The sequence below is a fragment of the Panthera tigris genome, chromosome A3 (genome assembly GCF_018350195.1).
Source record: "Panthera tigris isolate Pti1 chromosome A3, P.tigris_Pti1_mat1.1, whole genome shotgun sequence".
In the NCBI taxonomy this organism is placed as follows: domain Eukaryota; kingdom Metazoa; phylum Chordata; class Mammalia; order Carnivora; family Felidae; genus Panthera; species Panthera tigris.
In genome coordinates, this window is record NC_056662.1 from 21,358,808 (window position 1) to 21,379,093 (window position 20,286).

Below are 20,286 nucleotides of genomic sequence, written 5' to 3' on the forward strand. Positions count from 1 at the left end.
ACCATTTCCCCCCGAACTGGGAGTGAATAATGCTGCAGAAAAGTGAAACAGTTTTTTCTTAACGTTTATTTATTTTTGAGAGAGAGCGAGAGAGAGAGAGAGAGCGAGCGCACGAGCAGGAGAGGGGCAGAAAGGAGGAGACAGAGGCTCCGAAGCAGGCTCTGCACTGTCAGCATAGAGCCCAACACGGGGCTCAAACTCATGAACCATGAGATCACAACCCGAGCTGAAATCAAGAGTCGGATGCTTAACTGACTGAGCCACCCAGGCACCCCAGCATTTTTTTTTTTTTCACTTGAGCGAGAGAGAGAGAGAGAGCTCAAGCCGGCGAGGAGCAGAGGGAGAGGGAGGGAGAGAATCTTAAGCAGATTGGGGGACAGCTGCCCATGGCTCAAGTAGACCCAGCCAGCATCTGGGTGCTCAGTTAGCCCTGGTGGTGTGCAGGCCCTACCCCAGGCAGGGCTTCGTGGGGGACCAGACACATGAACAGATAGCCGTGTCCCCGTGGGTAATGTTCCGAGTACTTGAGCCCTCTGCTACTCAAAGTGTGGTCTGGGGACCAACTATGTCGGCATTTCCTTGGAGCTACGGAGAGATGCAGACTCCCAGGCCCGGTGAGTCAGAATCTGCGTTCTAGCAGGATCCTCAGGCACATGGAAGTTTGAGAGGCACCCCTCAAAGTTTGGGGTGCAAAGTTCGAGGTCTGCACCCCGTGTATGACAGCACTTGTGAAGGTAGTTAAGTCTATGTCTGAGACTTCATGAGCCACAAAGGGTCTTACACACTTACACACTGTAGAGGGCTGTGCCCACGTGGAGTGGGGGTGACCAGTGCAGGAAAGTTCTGTGTGAGGCGACTCTGGGGGGGGGGGCAGGGCTCTGAGCCCTGAGTGTGAGACAGGCCCCGTTTCCACGGGTCTGAGCCTCTTATTCCCATCGTCCTTCTCCCTCGCCCCGGTGCGACCGGGCCGTGCTGATTCCCCGGACCCTGGACCCTCAACCCCCGTGGGGAGAGTGGGTCACACAGCCCCGATTCCCGGAACAGGAAATAGTCTGTGGACAAGCCGTGGGTAAAAGTCTGCAACAGTAAATAGTGAGCTGGCGGCCGTGGCTGCATACCAACCATGCGGGGGGCAGAGACGAGGACAGGATGATAATCCTTATAACAACCGCTGTCACCGAGCCCTCGGCTCAGCATCCTTCTCAGGAGCTGTCTCCTTTAGTCCTCGAAATCACCTAATAAGCTCAGCATTTTATTCTCCCCATTTAGCAGATGGGGAAACAGGCTCAGAGGCACATTGACGAGCCCAAGGACACAGTGAGTCAGTGCAGAGCTGAGACTTGAACCCATCCACGTGGCTGCAGTCTGTTCCGCGAGCTGTGCCTCCCAGGGTGCCCTGTGCAGGGTCCACAGAGGGGGAGGCTAATTCTGCATGCGGGGGGGGGGGCATTCAGGGACAGATTTTCTGATGAAGTGGCGTTCAAGCTGGGTCTTAAAGGCTGACTAAGAGGTCAGACTTCATGGGGGACGAGAGAAAGGGTATCCCAGGTGGAGAGACCCGGAGGCCCCAGAGCAGATTCCTGGAGTGAGGGCTCCACCAAAGTTCTCGCTGCTCACGTGTGTCCTCTCTCCTCCAGGTGGTCGGGACAGGGCCGGGAGGCGCCTGCTTCTGGTGTCAACCACCGAGGGGGCCTGGGAGGCACCGTGGTGCACGGCCTCGGAAGTCACCAAGCTGCTCTCCTACCTGTGCACTGTCCCCAGGTAAGGGGTCGGGCCAGCTGGTCGCTCTGTCCCCCGTCAATTTCTTGGCCCAGAGCCCAGGACCGGGGACTGAAGGGAGAGACCCCAGGAACTTCTGTTCCCAGAGCCAGTCCCAAGCCAGATGCTGGGGTGACAGGGGGGTGGGGTAAAGCAGGACAAACTTAGTCCCTGCCATCAGGGGGTTCCCAGGTTGATGGGGAGGTGGATGGAGTGCAAGAAACAGCATGGAAAAGAAGCGCTCAGGGGGGTCTGTGTGGTGAAGAAAACGGGGGGATGTTGTAGATCAGTGGCTCGCAAACCCGAGCATGCATGAGTCACCCTGAGCGCTGTTAAAAACACATCACCGGCTCACACCCCAAGTTTCTGAGCCGCTAGGTCTTGGGCCTGAGAATTTGCATTTCTAACAAATGTCCTGATTCTACTCATGCTGCTTGGCCAGGGACCCATTTGGAGAACCACGGTTGTAGAGTGGGAAGGGTGGGTGACTAATTTCAATTGGGAAATAAATCAAGGAGGGCATCTCCGAAGAGGTCATAACTGAGCTGGCAGGTGATAATCATAAATAATATTGAACAAATAAGGGGCGAATGGGTGTGTATGCGTGGATGAGTAAGAGAGTGAAAGAAAGAAGTTGTGAGTAATGGGCGATCCAGGCTGATGCTAATACCTCTCCTCCCCCACCGTTCAGACGTCACATTGGACCGGCTGGGGAAAGTCACCATTTTTCCTTGCGAGTCCCAGCCCCCGGCTAGGAGGGTCTCAGAAGTGGTGTCTGCTCAGGACCGTGGCGATAGACCCCAACCCAATCTAGAGGTTGTGCAGCTAGGGGTAGGGGGTGGAGGGACTCGTGGAACCCTTTGGAACCTTCTCCCCGTGCTCCATCTCATGGGAGCTATCACTGCCACCTGCTGGCCATTGAGATTTTTCTTCCTCTTCTCCAAAGTGGTGTGGCTTTTCTGGCCTGAGGGGGGAGATGGGACCCCCTCTTCCGTGCTGAGAAGTGGCCAGTGTGGTAAACAGAGCCCTGGAATCCCACCAACTTGCCGTGTGACCTTGGGGCGGTAACCTCCCCCTCTGAGACTCACCCGATCAAAAGGAAACACCAAGTGGACTCCGATGGCCAGTGTAAACTGTGGGGTACTGGGCCCAGCTTCACACTGGGACATGCCAGAGCCTCTGACTCCTCACATCTGCCGCTGCCCTCCAGGGGCCTCCAGGCTGGTGGCAAGGCAGGTGTGGAAACAGACCGCTCTCCCAGCACGAACACAGCCAGAGGCAGGTGAGGTGTGGGACATGAACACAGGGGCTTCATCTCTTCTCACTGTCTGCTACGTTGCTGCTGTGTGCCTCAGTTTCCCTTCTAGGGGAATAGCAACGGAAGACATTTATATTCCTCTTACTCTACAGCAGTCACTGAGTGCCTTACGCTCATGAATTCATCGGTCCTCACCGCAGCCCCGCAGGGCCGAAACTACCATTCTCCCCATTTACAGATGGGAAAATTGGCTCTCGGCAAGATGAAACAACTTACCGGGGTGACCAGATACTGCCGAAACCCCACCTCCACACTGGCGATCTCTGGTTTTATCTATGAACTGGCTGGACATAAGGCTGGAAGGCACTGGGGGTTATTTTCCCAACCTGCCTGATCATCAGGATGGCCAAGGGCACTTGGAACCACACAGACGCCCTGCCCCACCCTGTACGTGCTGAGCCAGACGTCTGGGGGCTCGGGGTAGGGGCGGAGGTGAGGAATCGATATTTTTAACAACTCCTGACCATTGAGCCAGTTTGGGAAATCCTAACGTAATCGCTGACAAGTACAGAGTGAACCAGTGACAGCGTTTCGGCTGCAAGTAACAAGTTCCAATTCGAAATGTCTTTACTCATGAGGAAATTTATTTCTCTTGGTCTCTGCTTTAGAGCTCTTAGTAAGAGCCTCTTCAAGGAGAGCCTCTTTCCCAGAAGTCCCCCGGCAAACGTCCCCTCACTCCTCATTGGACAGAAACATGTCACATGACCCCTATGTAAAGCAACCATTGGCCAGAGGAATTAGCTCGCTACTCTCGGCCTCAACCAATCAGAAACCAGCGCCTGGGGGACCTGTTCTATGGAGGGAATTGGATTCTTGAACGAAACCAGAATTCTGCCCATGGGAAGGGGGTGGGGTAAATGCTGGGCGACTCACCCACCGCAACTGGGATGGTGGCTGATAGCTTATGATTGTTAGGGTGTGAGAGAGGGCTGTGTGAGGTATTGTGGGAACACCAAAGAAGAAGCAATGGGCTCTGCCTAGAGAAAGATCACGGAGGGCTTCCTGGAGTGGGGTGGCCATGGGCAGTCGTCTTGCGAGATGAAGAGCTCACCAGTAAATCAAGGCTTCTGGCAGCCAGCCCCCTCCCCTTCCACGAGGTCCTTCCCCCAAGAAAGTCCCATCCATCCAGCAAGACTGCCGATTCCGTTTACCACCCACAGGCCTGAAGATAAAACCAAGGGGCTGGCGGTTATGATTGATTCCAGGAAACAGCCTCCACACCCTGGTCTGGTCAGTGCCCTGCAGGCCACCCAGGTGAGTGGGAGGCGGACAGCCTCAGCCTAGCAAGGAGCTTGGGAGCTCCAGGTGACTTTTGACATTCATGGGCCCCAGGGGGCACAGACCTGGGACCGGAAACCCCAGGCAGGAACTCTTCGTTGCAGATACAGAAATCCCAGCCCAGTCTTGAAGACAGAGTGAGCTCATTGGTCCACGTGACTTGATAATCCAGAAGTTAAATGCCTGGATTCAGGGGCTCAGATATTGTCACCAAGACCTGGTTCCTGTCTCCATTTCCGGCCGAGTTCTCCTGGGAGGGCGCTATTCTCAGCCAGGCTTCCCGCCCTGGTGGCAGTCTGGTTCTCACTTCCCATGGTTTTTCACTGAAGCCCATCCAGTAGGAAAGAGTGAGAGATTCGCTTCCCAGAGGTCCCAGGAGGTTTCTTTCTGTCTCCTTAGCTCAGGTGTTCATCCACCAACCGATCTCTGTGGCCACCCCGATGGGCTTAGACTTAGGTCCCATGAGCCTCATGAACAGAGGAGCAAGGAAGAGGTTCGTAAGTTGCTGGCTTAGGCAGCGAGAAAGTGGAAGGTTGGCATACACTTACTTTATGGTCTGATCCCCTCCTCTTCCTTCCCCTCCTCACTTTATAGATGGGGAAACTGAGGCTCAGAGGGGACTGGTCATCTAGGAAGCTTGCAACTCGGCTTGGACCTGGTGCTCTATTGACTTCCAACCATTCATCTTCCAAACATACCACATAAATGTCTCAGCTGAGCCCCCCCCCCCCCCGCCCCCGGCCCCAGCTGTTTGCCTGAGTCTTAGCAGGGGGCTCAGTGAAGGTCTAGACAGAGCACCTCTGAAACGGTTCTCTCTGACAGGCCCTGGCCCCAGCCTCCATCCGTGCTGTGTTCTACCTGGGAGAGAAGGAGGCTGCCCTCCAGCTGGAAACATTGCCTGACGTTCAGGTGAGGGGGAGGCTGAGCTGAGCCGGGGTGCAGAATTCACCAGCTGGGACCCGCCTGGAGTGACCTAGTGGAGGCTGGGCGTTACAGTTGTCAGCCCTGCCGCCGTGGCAGGTGTGGCCAAATCAATCATCTAGTGCTCGCTCTCTGGCAATCCCAGAAGCTCTGTGCTTTTTAAGGGTTTATGTGCCAATGAATCCCTTGGGGACCTTGTCAGAGTGCTGGTTCTAATGAAGTAGCCCTGGATGGGGCCTGGGATCCTGCATCTCTAACATGCTCCTAGGTGATGTTGATGCTGCTGGTCCGTGGACCACACTTTGAGTACCGAGGATAACAGATGGGCCCAAACAAACAGAATCTGCCCAATCCCAAGCTTAGGTATCTGGAGCTGTTCCTAGCATAAACCTCCAACTTCACCGTCCGGGAGAAACAGCCACCTCGTCCCTCCTCCATGTCTTAGAGGATATGGTCAGGATTTGGTGACCTTTCTCAGCCCCAAGAGGGAGACGGCACCTTGGTGGGTCACTGGAGAACAGAACAAGGATTACAACAAACAAGTTACGTGACCAGGGTCAGCTTTCATCCATTTGTGTGATTTCCTGGAGATCTGTGTTGGGAAAGAGCCCAGCTTAGAGGGAGTCAGTGTGGTGATTGATTAATGGTGTCTGCCTCGGGCACGTGCTGGGGAAGGGGCAGTAGGAGTGCTGTTTATTTACCATTCCTTAGCCAGGGGCTCATTCTGAATTTTGATTTGTCAGACTTTCCAGAGAAGATCCTTGCCCGGAAAAGCAACTCTTAACGCCAGGGCCAGCCTTACCTGTGGCAGATGGAGTGGTGTTGGGGCAGGGATCTGGCAGGCCCTTCTCAAACAGGTGTGGCCACGCTGAGCCCCCTGGTCATCTTGACTGTCTTCTTTCATCTGCAGATAGAGGTGGTGACCTCACTGAGAGCTCTCAGCCACTACGTGGACCCCGGGCAGCTGCCCACAGCCCTGGAAGGCCCCTTCCCCTACTGCCACAGCGAGTGGGTGCAATTCTTCCAGGTGCCTACCCTCAAAGCCTTTACCGCCCACCCTAACTCCTTCTCTTCCTCCCTTCACTCTCCTGCCCCCTGGATCTAGTGACCCCGTCAGGTCCAGAGACAGTCATCCAACATACATTTATGATGAGGGTGCAGAGTCCAGTAATGAGGAGCTCAAGCTCTGCACCCAGACTGTCTGGGTTCCAGTCCCAGCTCTGCTGTGTGACCTTGGGTAAGTCACATAGCTTCTCTGAGCCCTTTTCCTCCACTACAAAATGGGCGGTAATGGCAGTACCTCTCGAGGGGGCCGTTGTGAGGTTTAATTGAGTTCATGTGGGCGAAGAGCTTAGAAGAGTGTCGGGCGCATGCTAAGAGCTGTGTCTACGCTAAGTGCCGATGAAATTGACGGACATTCGTTCTGTGGACCCACGCAGCTCGGAGAGCTCAGGGTCTGGTGAGGGAGGCAGACTCGTTCCCTCCTGAAAGCGGGAGGGAATAAGGAAACTCCTTCTCCCTATGATCTCAGGCTCGTCTCCGCACAACCCTGGAGGGGGCATTTCATGCCCACTTTAGTACATGAGGACACACAGGACGGGGGTGGCTGGCACAAGAACACACAAAAGATTCCTGGCTTAACTCGCACAGAAAGCAGTGCCCGTAAGTGCTGCCCTGGACTTTCCCTAGACCAGGGCTGCTCACCTTCGGCCCCAGTCACGTTTGGGACTGGCTGCTTCTTTGTTGTTGGGAGCGATCTTGTGCACTGCAGCGTGCTTAGCACCGTCCCTGGCCACTACCCACTCTGACAGGAGCACCTCACAAATGATGACAAGCAAAAACATCTCCAGACATTGCCTGTTGTCCCCTGGGGATCGAAATCACCCCTCCCCCGCCCAGGGAGAACCACGCGTCTCCACTAACAATCTAATGCGGTGCTTTGTTTATTTGTTTTTGGCCCCGGTGCTCTCCCGCTTATCATGTGTCTGTTTTTGAACAGGCAGTATGTGAAAACTTCAAATGGTACTAAAGGGTATATATTGAGTGGTCTCCTTTCCTACTCATCCCACAGGCGCCCCCCCCCCCCAGTTCCCCTCTGGTGAATCCAGTGGCCTCTGAACTGTATTTTCACTTTAAAACCTTCCCTCGAAATGACATCTAACCTGTAGACCCAGAATGTGAAACTGATAATGATGTTGGCTAATCGGATACACTGAGCACCTCACACAAATGCACACGTTTCACCCTCACGCTAGCCCCTAAGGTAGGAACGACTGCGATCCCATTTTACAGAGGAGCATGCCGAGGCACAAAGAGGTTAGGCGATTGGCCCAAGGTCTCACAGCTAGTCGGCGGGGAAGCTGGGCCGAAGTGGGACCCAGCAGAAGACGCCCCCTAACTCTGCCCTCCCCCATCTGCTCCTTCCCCTTCCCCAAAGGATCCCCTTGGGGGCCTTCTTTCTCCTCCTTCTTTCATTCCCAGCACCAGTGGTTCCCAAAGTATGGTCCCTGGACCAGCAGCATCGGCATCACTTGGGAACTTGTTAGGTGCACATTCTCGGGCCCCACCCAAAAGGAATGAAACCGGGGACTCGGGAGTGGGGCTCAGCAGTCCGGATTTTCTCCAGACCTCCAGGTGATTCTGATGCAGCTGAAGTCTGAGAACCACTGCCTAATGCCCTCCCTGTGTCCTCCTGGAGTGGGCAGGTGGCCTCACTGGCCCGGGCTGACACTCCCACTCTGGCTTTCCATCGTGCAGAAGCTGGACCCCTTCCTTGCTGAGCTGCACCAGGTCTCCTCCTTGCTAAAGGCTTCCATCAAGCAGTTTGAGAAGAGCGACCTCCCTGGAGGGGTGCAGGTGAGCCAGGAGCATGGGGTGGGGAAGCCTCACTATACCCCAGATTCCGTGGACCAAGGGCTCAGGGAGGGGGGCAGCCGGGGTGGGCGTCATCATCCCGTTTTTTTTTTATCTGCTCACTTGACTAATATTTACTGGACACTCACTATATGTCATATCCTGGAGACCCAGCCTGGGGCACACTGTCCTGTCCCTGCCCTCATAGGGTTTAGGGTGCAGAGGTAGGAGTAGTCATTAAGAAAATGAGCAAAGAAACGGGTGCGTAGTTCCAAATTGTGCCAAATGCCATGAAAATAAGATTGAGAACAATGGGGAAGGAGGGAGGGCCTCCCTAAAGAGATGGCATTTCGGTTGAAGATGAGAAGGAGCTGGCCATGGGAACAGAGGGGGACTGCTCCACCTGGAGAACAAATACATACCAGGGTGCTGAGGTGGGGTTGTTCTGGTATGTTCGAGAATAGCATGGAGGCCAATGTAGAACAGAGCGGTGGGAGCGGGGCAAGAGAAGAGAAGAACTAGAAGAGAAGAAACCAGAAGAGGTTGTATCAAGGACTTGGGTTGGGATTCGACTCTAAGCCAGCAGGAAAAGCCCTGGAGAATTTTAAGCAGCAGGGCGAACACATTGCCGCTTTGAGATCCTGCCAGCTGTCATGTGGGGAACAGACTGCAGGGGGAGCCAGAGAGCAGCAGGGAAACCAGTGAAGAGGCAGGGGTGAGTGTCCTAACAAGAGGTGTAGACCCTGGATTGGTGGGGGTTGCTCCCGTGAGGTTGCCATGGTGACAAGAGGAGGCGTGGCTCGAGGAGATGGTTTAGCGATAGAAAGGATACACTTGATGATGCAGGACCTTGAATGCCGAACTGGGGGAGTCAGGCATGATCCGGGTGTGGGGAGCCCTGGAAGGCTGTAGAAGGAGAGTGGGGATGGGGCCTCAGGCCACCTCCCTACACTGGCAGGAAGCCTCCAAGTGTCTGAGCAAGTCCAAGGAGCTGATGGAGACCGTGCTGAGGGACCCAGGGCTGCTGGGCCTCCAGCGGGAAGGGGGAGCCACTCTGGCCAGGCTACGGCAGGAAGCCAGTAGGCTGGACTTCAACCCTGATGTCAGGTATGAACAGCCAGGTTTTTCCTCCCCAAGCTTTGTCCACTGGCCTGGGAGCTGGGAGCGCATAGGGTGGTCCCTAAGGATGCCCAGCATGGGGGCATTTGCAGGGTCCGTATCCTGGGCTGAGGCTTTGGTAAGGTCCCTTCTCTGCTGCCCCTCCTTCAGCCCCGGCCATCTTCAGCCCAAAGTGGGCATCAGAGGACAGCCCCTGCTCGTTTCCAGTCACCCTCAAGCACTTTCTCTGACTTTCTAAGACACTGGGCTGAATCCCTTCAAGGGTCCATCTCGTTGATTCCTCAAAAGAACCTTGTGAGGGCCACATCGTCCTCATTTTGCTGATGGGTAACCGAGGCTCAGCGAAATGATAGATGAGCCAGGACATCTGAGCAGTAACCCCTGCACCGCCCGGCCTTCCCTGGTGGGCTTCTCAGCCTGGCGGAGAGAACCGTCAGCCGTGGCCATGGTCTCAGAGCCACAAAACAAAACAAAAAAAATACACATTCCTGGAAATTACGGGTTTTCTTAAGTTTAGGGGCGGGGGTGCCAATCAGTAATTGAATCAGTCAGTAATTGGAGATATTTTGTCTCCGTTAGAACAAACAAAATTACTAAGTTCGCCTAAGCTTCCAAGAACAACTTGTTTATTTAACTAACACCTAAATAGCGCTTAGTACGAGCATAGCCTTGTGCTAAGGGCTTTGCAAATATTAACATGTCTAATTCCCACTAGGTGGAGTCTCGTATTATCCTCATTTTACAGTGGAGGGGTCTGAGGCTCAGAGAGAGGTTAAGTGACTTTCCCAGGGTCACACAGCTGAGATGTGTGGGGGTCAGGACTTAACCCAGGCAGCCTGGCCCAGAATCTCGAACACACCGCCCTGAGCTGCGTCCACGGACAGATTCGCACTGATGTGGGTCCTGGTGCTTGTCACACAGCCTGGCACTGTCTTTCCCAGCGTGACCCCGCCTCACTGTCCCTGTCGGCCATAGGCCTCCCCAGACTGTTGGCCACCAGCAGCTCCACCAGGGGGCGGTGTGGTCCCACATGAGCCGCGGCGCTTGTTCTGCAGAGGGGTCCCTGCAGCTCCCGCCTGCCCACCCCTTCCTCCCGGTGTCCGCCAGGCTGGCTGGCATTTTCCATGCACCGACCCTGGGCCTTCACCCCTTCCTGGAAAGGCAGTGATCTGCGGGAAGCTGCAGTCAGATGGGGGAGGCCCAGAGCAAAGATGGCAGGCTTTCCTTCCGTGTCCTTTTTTCCCTTTTCCATCTGAAATAAGACCCTGTAGGGCAGAGGAGGGTGGGGTGGGATTCCGGAGAGTCCTCCCCTCACCGGAGTGTCACCGTGCCTGACTCCCGTCTGCTCCCTTTCATTTATGTCTTGCTGGCTTTGACTATTTTTTTAAATTATGTGCAAAAAAAGCTGTAGACTGGATTCCAATTCAGAATGCGATGCGTGAGAGTCAGTTCCTCTCTCTGGACCTCAGTTTTCTCATCTGTAAAATGGAGGCTGTGGTGGAAAGGCGGGTTACAGCCACTCACCATCATTACAATAGGAATAATAAGCACTAACAGTGGGTGTTGGATACTGTTAAGAGTTTTGAATGTGTGAGGGCTGGTTCTCAGCCCTTGCTGCCCCCCTGAAACCATCTAAAAAGCTTTAGAAAGTGCTAATGTCCAGGCTGCACTCAGAGCCTGACTCAGTTGGCTTAGGGTGGGTGTTGAGATTTGACCCCAGATCTGTCCAACTCGGATTCCCAGGGCATCTCCCAGGGAAGGGGAGGGTCTTTCGGTTTCCCACTGTGTCCTCTGGCCTTCTCCGTCCCAGGAAAGGCCGAGTCTGAGACCCAGAGAGGTATAGGGACCTGCCCAAGGTCACCCAGCAAGTCGGCAGCTGGAATACCCAGGCTGGAGCCACGGAACTGGTGGGGGCCGGGGGGGCAGGCGTACTGGTGGGGAGGGCATCTTGGGCCCTCTTGCACCCTCTTCCACCTCCCAGGAGCCATCTGGCCGAAGCTGTCGCCTGGTACGGCCTCGTGGATGAACAGCTGCATGTCCTGGTCACTGCCTCTAACCACCTCCTGGGGGCGCTGGAGCTCCGCGTCCGCCTCGGCCGCCTGGAGGCTGCCATCCACCAGGTGAAAGGGGAGGCTGGCCTCTGGGTGGGGGAAGGCCCTGCTCCAGGCCCTGCCCCAGCCAGGCACTCTGCTCTGGTGTAAGGACACGAAGCTGGCCGTTCTTCAAGAGCCAGGCGGGCGGCCTGTGACGCAGCGTATGACACGGCACTACAGAAGTGCCGCGCGGGTGAAGACATAACCCCGAAAGCTGTTCTCATCCTGCCGAGCCCCGGGCCAGAGCCTTTGCATATACAATGATTTTCCAACCTTACCGCCTACCAGGGATGGGGGAAGATGCTAGGATTGCTCCCACTCATCGATGAGGAAACTGAGGCCGGAAGACATTACGTCACCTGCCTGTGGTCACACACCTGGGAATCTGATGTTGGAGCCCACCCCCGGCATCACCTCACCCGACTGCCGGCGTCTAGAAACAGTGCAGCCCTTCATGCTGGGGGCTGGGGGGCACACGGACGGCCTGGGTTCTAGTCCTGGCTCCAGCACTGACCCGGACCCCAGACAAGTTATTTAACTATTCATTGCCTCAGTCTCCTCATCTGTCAGATGGGGGGATAATATGAGTGCCTGGCACGAATGGGCTTTTCGAGGGTAAAGGGAGTGAGTACATACTCTTTAAGGCATCCCAGGGTAAGAAGGGGACTTCTGCTCCTGGGTTCGAGGGCCGTTTTATCCCCTCTGTCCCTCATCGAATCCTCACGCCTACCCCATTTTGCCACTGGATAAACTAAGGCCCAGAAAGGGGACGCGACTTGCCCAGTTCGCACAGTGAGTTAGTTCACAGCGGGCCCACGCACCTTGCTCTACAGAAGGCAGCATTTCCTGTTTGCATAGCCCCGGGGATGAGGAGCTCATTACTCTGCAGGCTGCCTCTTTTCTGATTAGCAGCGCTGGGTGGTTAGAGTAAGCTCAAATTTGCCACCGTGAGACTTCATTCAGACAAGCACGCACGGACGGCCTACTTCGTGCATGGCACTGGCCGGGCCAGATGCCCCCTGGGGTCCCACTCGGAGAGTCCTGTCCCCTTCAGCTACTTGAAGAACATGACAATGCACCCACCCTCCCCAAACTGTCCCTTCTGCCCAGAACCGGGAGGGTCTCGGTCCAGGCCAACGGGCGCAGGCCCCGCCACCGAATCAGTGAGGACACGATCCCCACTTCCCAGGGAGCGGGGAGCTGGCCGAGGGACGTCTCCCAGGCACCCCTCATGTCCGCACTTCCCTCCCCTGCCCCAGGTCAGCAACTGGATGGAGCAGGAGGGGAGCCGGTGCCTGCAAATGCTGACCCCCAAAGACAGAAGCTTGGAGACTGTGGAGAAAGCCCACGCGGAGTTTGAGGACTTCTTTCTCCAGGCCGCAGTGCGTTCCTAAAGACTGAGGAGCAGGATCCGAGCAAATGGAGAGGGCCGTGGGGGGCGGGGGTGGGGGGCACTGCTAGGGCAAAGGTGTGCAGGTGGGAGAGTGCAAAGAAACGTCCAGAGACAGTGAGGAGACCAGCATGGATCGGAAAGGGTTCCGCTTAGATGCTGTCTCCTCCAGGAAGCCTTCCTGGATCACCACATCCAAAAGAAGACCTATCTCAGAATCCCTGGAAGATTTTATAAAATGCAGACTCCAGGGTCCCACCAGAGACCTATTAAGTCAGCCTCACAGGTCAGGGGCAAGGAATTTGCACCCTTGACGTACGGGAGCCTAGGACACGGGTGATTCAGCCCCTCTCAGCCCTCAGGGAGCTCCCAGGCCAGTGGGGGCTAGGGGTGCCAGAAAAAACAGGGCAACACACAGAAAGGGAGAAATGTGGGGACACATGGCAGGAGTCCCTAACCCAGACCCTGGGTCAGGGAAGTTTCCCCGAAGGAGGTGACAGCGAGCGGAGTCCCAGCTGGGCAAGTGAACTGCTGAGGCGGAGGCCCGGTGCCCATTTTGTAGATGACACAACAGAGGTCTGGGAAGCCCGACAACTCAGCAGTGGGGCGGCAGAGGTTCCTGGCCTCCGAGGGAGGCCTCAGCTAAGATGGCACCCGAATGAACACCTCTCCTCTCCCGCTCAGGCCCAGTACCGCCGGGGCCTGGAGCTGTCCAAGCAGGCAGCTCAGCTGGGAGCTGCGGCCGGAGGAGCAGAGCTCCCGGAACTGGTGGCCTTCACCTCCACCCAGCGGGCCTTCCAGGCCAAGCTGACCCACTTCTACATGGCGGCCGAGCGGCAGCGCACGGACCTGGAGACCCTGCTCCGTCTATACCACTTCTGCAAGAAGGTGAGCCTGTGGCCGCCCGCACAGACCCTCCCGGCTCCGTCCAGCTGGGAAGTGAAGGGGGAGGGGGCAGGGAGCAGCCCACACACAGCACGAGGCTCTCTGGAGGATTCATTCTATTGTTACCTGCATTTTCCAGAAGAGAAGCAAGGTTGGAGAGGATAGGTGACCCCCTTAAGTCAGTCCCAGCCGATCTCGGACCCCAGCTTGTCCCATTACACCAGGCAGCCTCCCAGCAGCCTCGAAGTCAGCTCTCAAAGGACACTCAGATATCATCTGCCTCTTAAACGTTGGGATTAGGGGAAGGGGACCTGGTATTTCCGAGAATCCAGTCAAAGCCATAGACTTCCTCTCTACGCATAGCTCTCCGCAGACAACTTCAGGCGGTCAGACCAGCCTAAGAAACTTCCGTTGCAGAGTTGGGGAAACAGGATCAGAGAAGGACTGACACTTAGCCAGTGTCACACGGGAAGCCCATGGCACCATCGTAGTGCTCTTTTCCATGCCTCGCCTTGCCTTACACAGTGGGTGGGAGCTGGGGAAGGAGGGGACAGTTGGCGGAGGGTGGGCCCGGAGTCTTTTCTGAGCACCCCCAGAACAGAGGCCTTAGTCCTGGCCAGGAGCCCAGAGTTTGGCCAGTAGTGGGGAGGAAAAGACAGGGCTCCTCCGGGGGAGGGGATCGGGGGCAGTGCTGGGGTCGGAGGCAAGACGAACTCTGCTGCTTTGCATCCGTCGTCTCTGGGCAATCCAGTGTGGCAAGGCAGAGTGGTCCCATTTTACAGATGAGGATGCTGAGGCCCTAAGAAGAGAAGGGCCTTGCCCAAGGCCACACAGCTGCAGAAAAGAAGAGCTGGAATTTGAACACAGATGCGTTCCTGCTCTGTGTTCTTCTCCAAAGGTGGGGGTGTGGATGGTAACAGGTTCCCATGTTCAATCAGGTGTGATGATGATAGGATTATTATGAGAGTAGCCCGCATTCGTGACTGTGAACTCCCTGTTGGACACTCTTCTAAGTGCTTCACAAACCTTATCTGATTTGATCTCACCATATCTTTCTCTTTTTTTCAATTCTTTTTTTTTTAAGTAGGCTCTATGCCCACTGTGGAACTCAAACTCACAACCCTGAGATCAGGAGTCACATGCCCTACTGACTGAACTAGCCAGGCTCCCCTAATCTCACCATATCTTTATGGGGGAGGGGCGCGAACATTGTTTCCATTCTGCAGATGAGGAAACTGAGGAATGTGCCTTGCACAAGGTTCCCCAGAGGGCCGATGGTCAAGCAGGATTTGACTTAAGAGACCCCACCCCCAAATCCATTTGAGCAAATCTCTCACTTTTCTCCTGGGGGCACTGAGGCCTAGGGGGACCAGCAGCAGCCTGGGAGAGCTGTACCCTGGATGGGACAAGAACCCACAGCTCTGGTCCAGGCCCAGCACCCCCAGACTCACCCCTGAGGACAGAGCGGGTGAAGAGCCTGACCCCAGCCTCCCAGCTGTCAGGCTGGCTCAGCACACAAAGGATGGAGAAGTCAGGATGCTTCAGAGGGGAAGCGAGAGGGACTCTGCTCAAGTCCCCCTGGGGCGCTGGGAGGACAGGTCATTTTCTCTGCCTCTGAGGCGCAGCGGGCAAGGAATAGGGACGGAATAGCTCTGATCCCAGCTGACAGAAGAGAGCCAGGCAGTGGCAGAACCTGAGGCTTAGAGCCAGGGGCGGCTCCTGCCCCCCCAAGGCTGTGTGACCGCAGCCACGGTCTTCACTGCCCTGGGCCTCAGCTCCTCGTCAACAATAACGATCAAAATAGTAATAATAACCAAAGCTTCTGTAGCTCTTACTATGTGGCAGGCCCTGTCTGTCATTTCACATATCATTTTATTGCCACACCCATCCTCTGAGGCAGGTGCTATTATTATGCCCAAGTCACACACAAGGAAACACAGAGAGGTCAAATAACTCATCCAGGGTCACACAGCTGGGAAATGGCCGAGCTGAGATTCAAACGCAGATCATCTGGCTCTTGCTGGGTAGTGAGAGAATTAAACTCAATGTAAGTAACCCCCCCAGGCTTTACTCAAATTTGGGATGATTATTATAAACGCCAATATTATTATCATTAGCAGTAGTAGGAGTGGTAGCAATGCCCTGTGCGTCAAGGGCAGCTGGCCCCTTCTCTCCTCACGTGCTGATTCCGGCTGATCTCAGCCCCATAAAACACACTTGCTGCACCTCTGGGCCTTCTCACTTGCCCTTCCCTCAGTTGGGAACGCTTTTCCTTAAGACCGGCTGGTTTCTTAACTTTCTTCAGTGCTCAACTCACATGTCCCCTCCCCGCCGAGGCCCCTCCTGGCCCCCATTCCCTCTCGTCCCCCCCCCTGTTTTTCTCACTTCACGGTGCTCACCATGATCTGGAATTTTCCTGTTGCCTCCTCACCTGCTTGTCTGTTGTCAGTGACCAAGTGGATGGAGGAAGAGTGAGGAGGGAGGAGGGAGCAGGAAGGTTGGGGGCATGTGGGAAGATAGAGCCCCACCCAGGCCTGGGAATCCTACGGGAGGTGGCACCCTGACCTTGAATCCCACTGCGCGTGGCCCTCTCGCTGTTTGACCCGGTTCCTCTCCGGCCCCGGATCTTCATCCGCACAACGAAGGGTTCAGCAGGCTGCCCCCATCCCTGTCCAGCTCAGCCTGGAAGATCAAGTGCCAGACAGACAGACAGACAGGACAGCCCTGTGCTGGGCCCAGCCCCGGGCAGAGAGCGCGTGTGCGGCGGCTTTGGCACTAAATAATAATAACACAATCGCGCCGCTAACAGAGATTTATGGAGCCCTTTCCCAGCCATGAGCTCCGTGTGCTTCCGCGAATATGAAGCCATTTATCTAAAGACAAGTTCCCTTAATCCGCGGAAAGATGGTTTCCTTGGAGAAAACGGTTCTCCAGTCCCCACAGCTAACAGCTCGCTGTCGGTTCTAAATTAATGGAGAGAAAGATTATGTTTTTCACGAGCTGCTGGGAAACGTGTTGGCTCCTTTGCAGCCTGTAGACATTTTGTGGGTGAAATAGGGACACGCAGAATCCCACAGTGGGGCAGAGGCCGGGCTGAGGGAGGAGGGCCCCCCCTCCCCCCCTCCCCCCCTCCCCCCCGGGACGGTTGGCTGATGGTCTCTCCAGCGACTGCTCGGGGACGCAGCCCTGCCTGGGCCGGTGTCGCCCGGGCAGGGAGGTGCTTGCAAGATACTCTGTCAAAGACTGGATACATCTGAGTTCAGATCCCACACTGAACTGCAGTGTGACCCGGGGCAAGTGATTTCCTGTCTCTGAGCCTCGGATTCGTCCTCCGTAAAACGGGCTGCGGGGTGCGGTTCAGTGGGATCGCGCGTGAGATGCACAGAGCCTGGCCAGCCGGAGGTGCTCCGTAAACATCAGCAGGACGCCTCCCTCTGCGCCAGTCGTGAGGGGTGAATGCAGTCATTAGGACAACCCGAGGAGCCGAAGGCCCCGCTCCGGATCGCCCCCCGAGAGGGGTGAGGCTTGGCTGGCCCCCAGGTCATGCCTGAGGATCCCCAGGGGGCCAGGGGCTGTTTGCTGGTCGCAGGTGTGTTGACCTCAGGGGCGAGAGCGAAACCGCGGCCTTGGCTGGCGGCAGAGACTCTCATGACCCCACAGAGGAGGCCGGGGCATCGACTGGGCAACGTCTTAAGAATTCAACCCGGCAGTCGGTGTTTTCTGCTCGGAGATGCACATCCCGTCCTCATGGAGCCCCACGGCCCCGCTCCCAGCCTGAACCCCACATCCCTCTCTTCTCGCCCCCAGATAACCTGGTTTCACGTGGACTGTCAGGACCTGATGAGGCAGCTCAGGCTGGGCAAGACGCAAAGGGCCAGCCCCGGAGACCAGCGCCTCCTCCACCGCTACCTGCGGCGACTGGCATCCGAGTTCCCTGCCGAGAAGCTCACGGCCATGGGGCTGCAGGTGGCCTCTCTGAGCCAGGAGGGCCCCGGCCAGGCCCTGTGGGAGGAGGCCCGGGTGAGACACGAGGAGATCCAGACCCTCCTGAAGAGGGCACTGGCCCAGTGTCCGTGCCCAGCGGGGCCCGCCGCCCACTCGGCACACCCAGAACTAAGAAAGGCAGCGGCCGAGGGTCGGGGTCTGAATGCAGCGGTCGCTTCTAGGGGAAGGGGAAGGCGGGGCCTGCCCCTCCGGGACTCCCTGGGCCTGGATCGACCGCCAAATTCCTATTGGCCTCGGGCCCCCCGAGAGGGGCAGAATGGAAGTTTCCAGGCAGGCCTTCTGGCCCAGGAAGCTGGCCAGGCTGTAGAGGCTGATGAAGGCAAAGGTCCCCGGGAGCCCTTTGATCCTGCCTCGGAGCCTCTCCTTGCCCCTCTTGTCTCCTGGCAGTGACTCCCCAGGCAGAGTCACACCCCCCCACCCCGCTGGAGGCAGCTTCTCCTCAGAGGGGACGGACTCACAGACGTCTCTGGAGGACTCACCCCAGACAAGTCCCCTGCATCTCTCTAGCTAGGACCCCCACCACTCACACCAGGCTCCAGGGGGTGGCTGGGGAGGGGCCCAGCGACAAGAGGCAGTTCGGGAGCCCTGGCTGAGCCCCTCTGGACGTGGCTCCTGACGCTTGCTGTATGTGTCGCCAGGAGAGGGCAGGAGCCTGAACCCGCTCTGAGCTCCAGGAAACTCCGGGAAGACCCGACTCACATAGAAATGGGGAGTATGGAGGGCAGGGCAGGACACAGTAGAGCCCGGGACCCCGGGACCGACCGCATAACCCCCGGTCCCGTCGTGGAAAGTGTAATTGGTACCGACCCTTCCAGAAGTCTCAGAGGCAACCACCTGGAGTTCAGGGGTGCACAAGCTTCCCCGGGGGGCCCACGGGGCACCCTTGTCATGAGCGGGGGGACTCGGGAGTGGCTTCTTATCTGAGACACGGATTCCAGTGCCTGTTTATCTGGCGGTGAACTCAGGATCCTCCGGTGGAGGAGTAGAGGGGAGTCTGGGAAGGGAATAAAGGGTGTGTTGTTGTCAGGCAAATCCCTGCACAGCCGGCTGTTTATTCTCTAGGCCGTTGGCCTCCGCGAAGAGAATCATCTCCTAGAAGCCAGTTAGCGCACCCCAAAGGAGTAAGAATGCACTCTCTGCTCTGCTCCTCCCACCGGCGAGGGCCCTCTGTCTCACCTTCCAGGAACCCCACTTGTCCTGGCCCTCCAGAGAGAACCCGCTTCCCCTCCCCACATGTCTTCTCAGACTCTATGGGGTCCACTCCCCCGACCCCAGGACGCTCTTTAGGCACAGCGTCATGGGGTTCTGCTGGTGTTGGGACTGGGTGAGAGTGGGGAGCCACATCCCCGTGCAGCAGGGGGTCAAGGTGGGGAGGCCTTCGCACCTCTGCTCTCAGAGTATCTAGAAGACAGCCGGCCTTTCACATGGCCCAGAGTAACCCCTGCTAGCACCTCCCCGGAATGTCCTGATGCTGAGAAACTGTGAACCCCTGTCTCCACCTCCGGTGCGTTACCAAGGTGGCCCCTGGCAGCCCGGCCCTGGAATTTTCCTGGCTCCAGACAGAGGGTGGGGCCCTTAGCTCATCTGTGGAAGGAGAGGGAGGCGGGACTGGTGTGGAGGACAAGGCGAGTTTTTCCAGAGACAGCTCAGCAGGGAAAGCAACACAAACCTCAGTGCCCAAGTTGGCTTTCAGGAATCTTCTAGGACTTAAGATTTTGGCAAGTGTGGTCTGTGGCCTGCCTGCCTCAGGACCACGAGCAGAGCTGATCAAAGGCAGCTTCCTAGGGGGTCCCGCCCAGATAATTAAAATCAGGCCCTTGGGGCCAGGGCATGGCTGGAATCTGCATTTATAATCAACCGCTCAGGTGTTTCCCATGTGACACAGCGAGGTGGGGTGCTGCTGGGCAACACTTGGGGCTGGGGTCTGAGCTGGCCCCCCACCCCAGGCTAGCTCTGTTTCTTGCATTCCACTCTCCTGCCTTGCAGTCCAGACGGGCCTGAGGATACAGGAGGCATTTGATAAGCCCACCTCCCTCCATCCATGCCTGTCGCCTCAGACAGGGGGCCGAAGGCTCTTAAAATGCTGTTGCTATAGCAACAGCATCCAACCAGTGGGGACCACAGGCAGGGAGCCAGGGCACCTGGGGTGCAAGGATGGAAACTAACTTCTGAGAGAATACAGACACTGTGAGGGTTGAGGGGGGCTGAGGAAGGGGACGGATGGTCCTGGAATTCTTGGAAGGGAGGGCTCCCCAAAGCCATCTTGCGCATCCCTCTGCTCTCTAAAAAGAGCCAAATCCCATCACAGTAGCCCATGGAGAGGGGATGCCGAAACGAAATATAATAATGAATAAAATAATACATAATGTAATAGCTGACGTTTACTCTGCATTTTCTTCCTGCCTAGCTCGGTGCTAAACACCTGAAAAGCTGTACAGGGCTCACTGAATCTTTCACGACAGTCATGTGAGGCCAATACCAATTTCACTCCGTTTTACTGAGGAGGAAACAGACTCCGAGAAGTGCCACGCAGAGAGTGGCAGAGCCAGGACCTGATAACACGCTGATGCTTTGGACTCACCTCGGGACAAGCCCGGGCCGATCGCTGGTTCTGCGGTGGTCGCAGCTTTGTCCCCTCGGAAGTCCTGCGGAGCTTGGCCGCTGCT

The 20,286-nt window shown here is 56.5% G+C and overlaps 1 protein-coding gene across 1 annotated transcript in view; it reads left to right on the forward strand.

Moving 5' to 3' along the window:
* The window catches only part of KIAA1755 (KIAA1755 ortholog), a 39,975-nt gene extending 20,013 nt beyond the window's left edge, over positions 1-19,962 (forward strand). The window contains 11 exon segments of the mRNA XM_042980423.1: positions 1,638-1,761; positions 4,237-4,330; positions 5,177-5,263; positions 6,186-6,302; positions 8,033-8,131; positions 9,087-9,235; positions 11,229-11,367; positions 12,600-12,722; positions 13,415-13,618; positions 17,423-18,031; positions 18,033-19,962. Of these exon segments, the coding sequence (XP_042836357.1) occupies positions 1,638-1,761; positions 4,237-4,330; positions 5,177-5,263; positions 6,186-6,302; positions 8,033-8,131; positions 9,087-9,235; positions 11,229-11,367; positions 12,600-12,722; positions 13,415-13,618; positions 17,423-18,031; positions 18,033-18,131 (1,844 nt within the window). The 3' untranslated portion in view covers positions 18,132-19,962.
* The last annotated feature ends 324 nt before the right edge of the window (positions 19,963-20,286 follow it).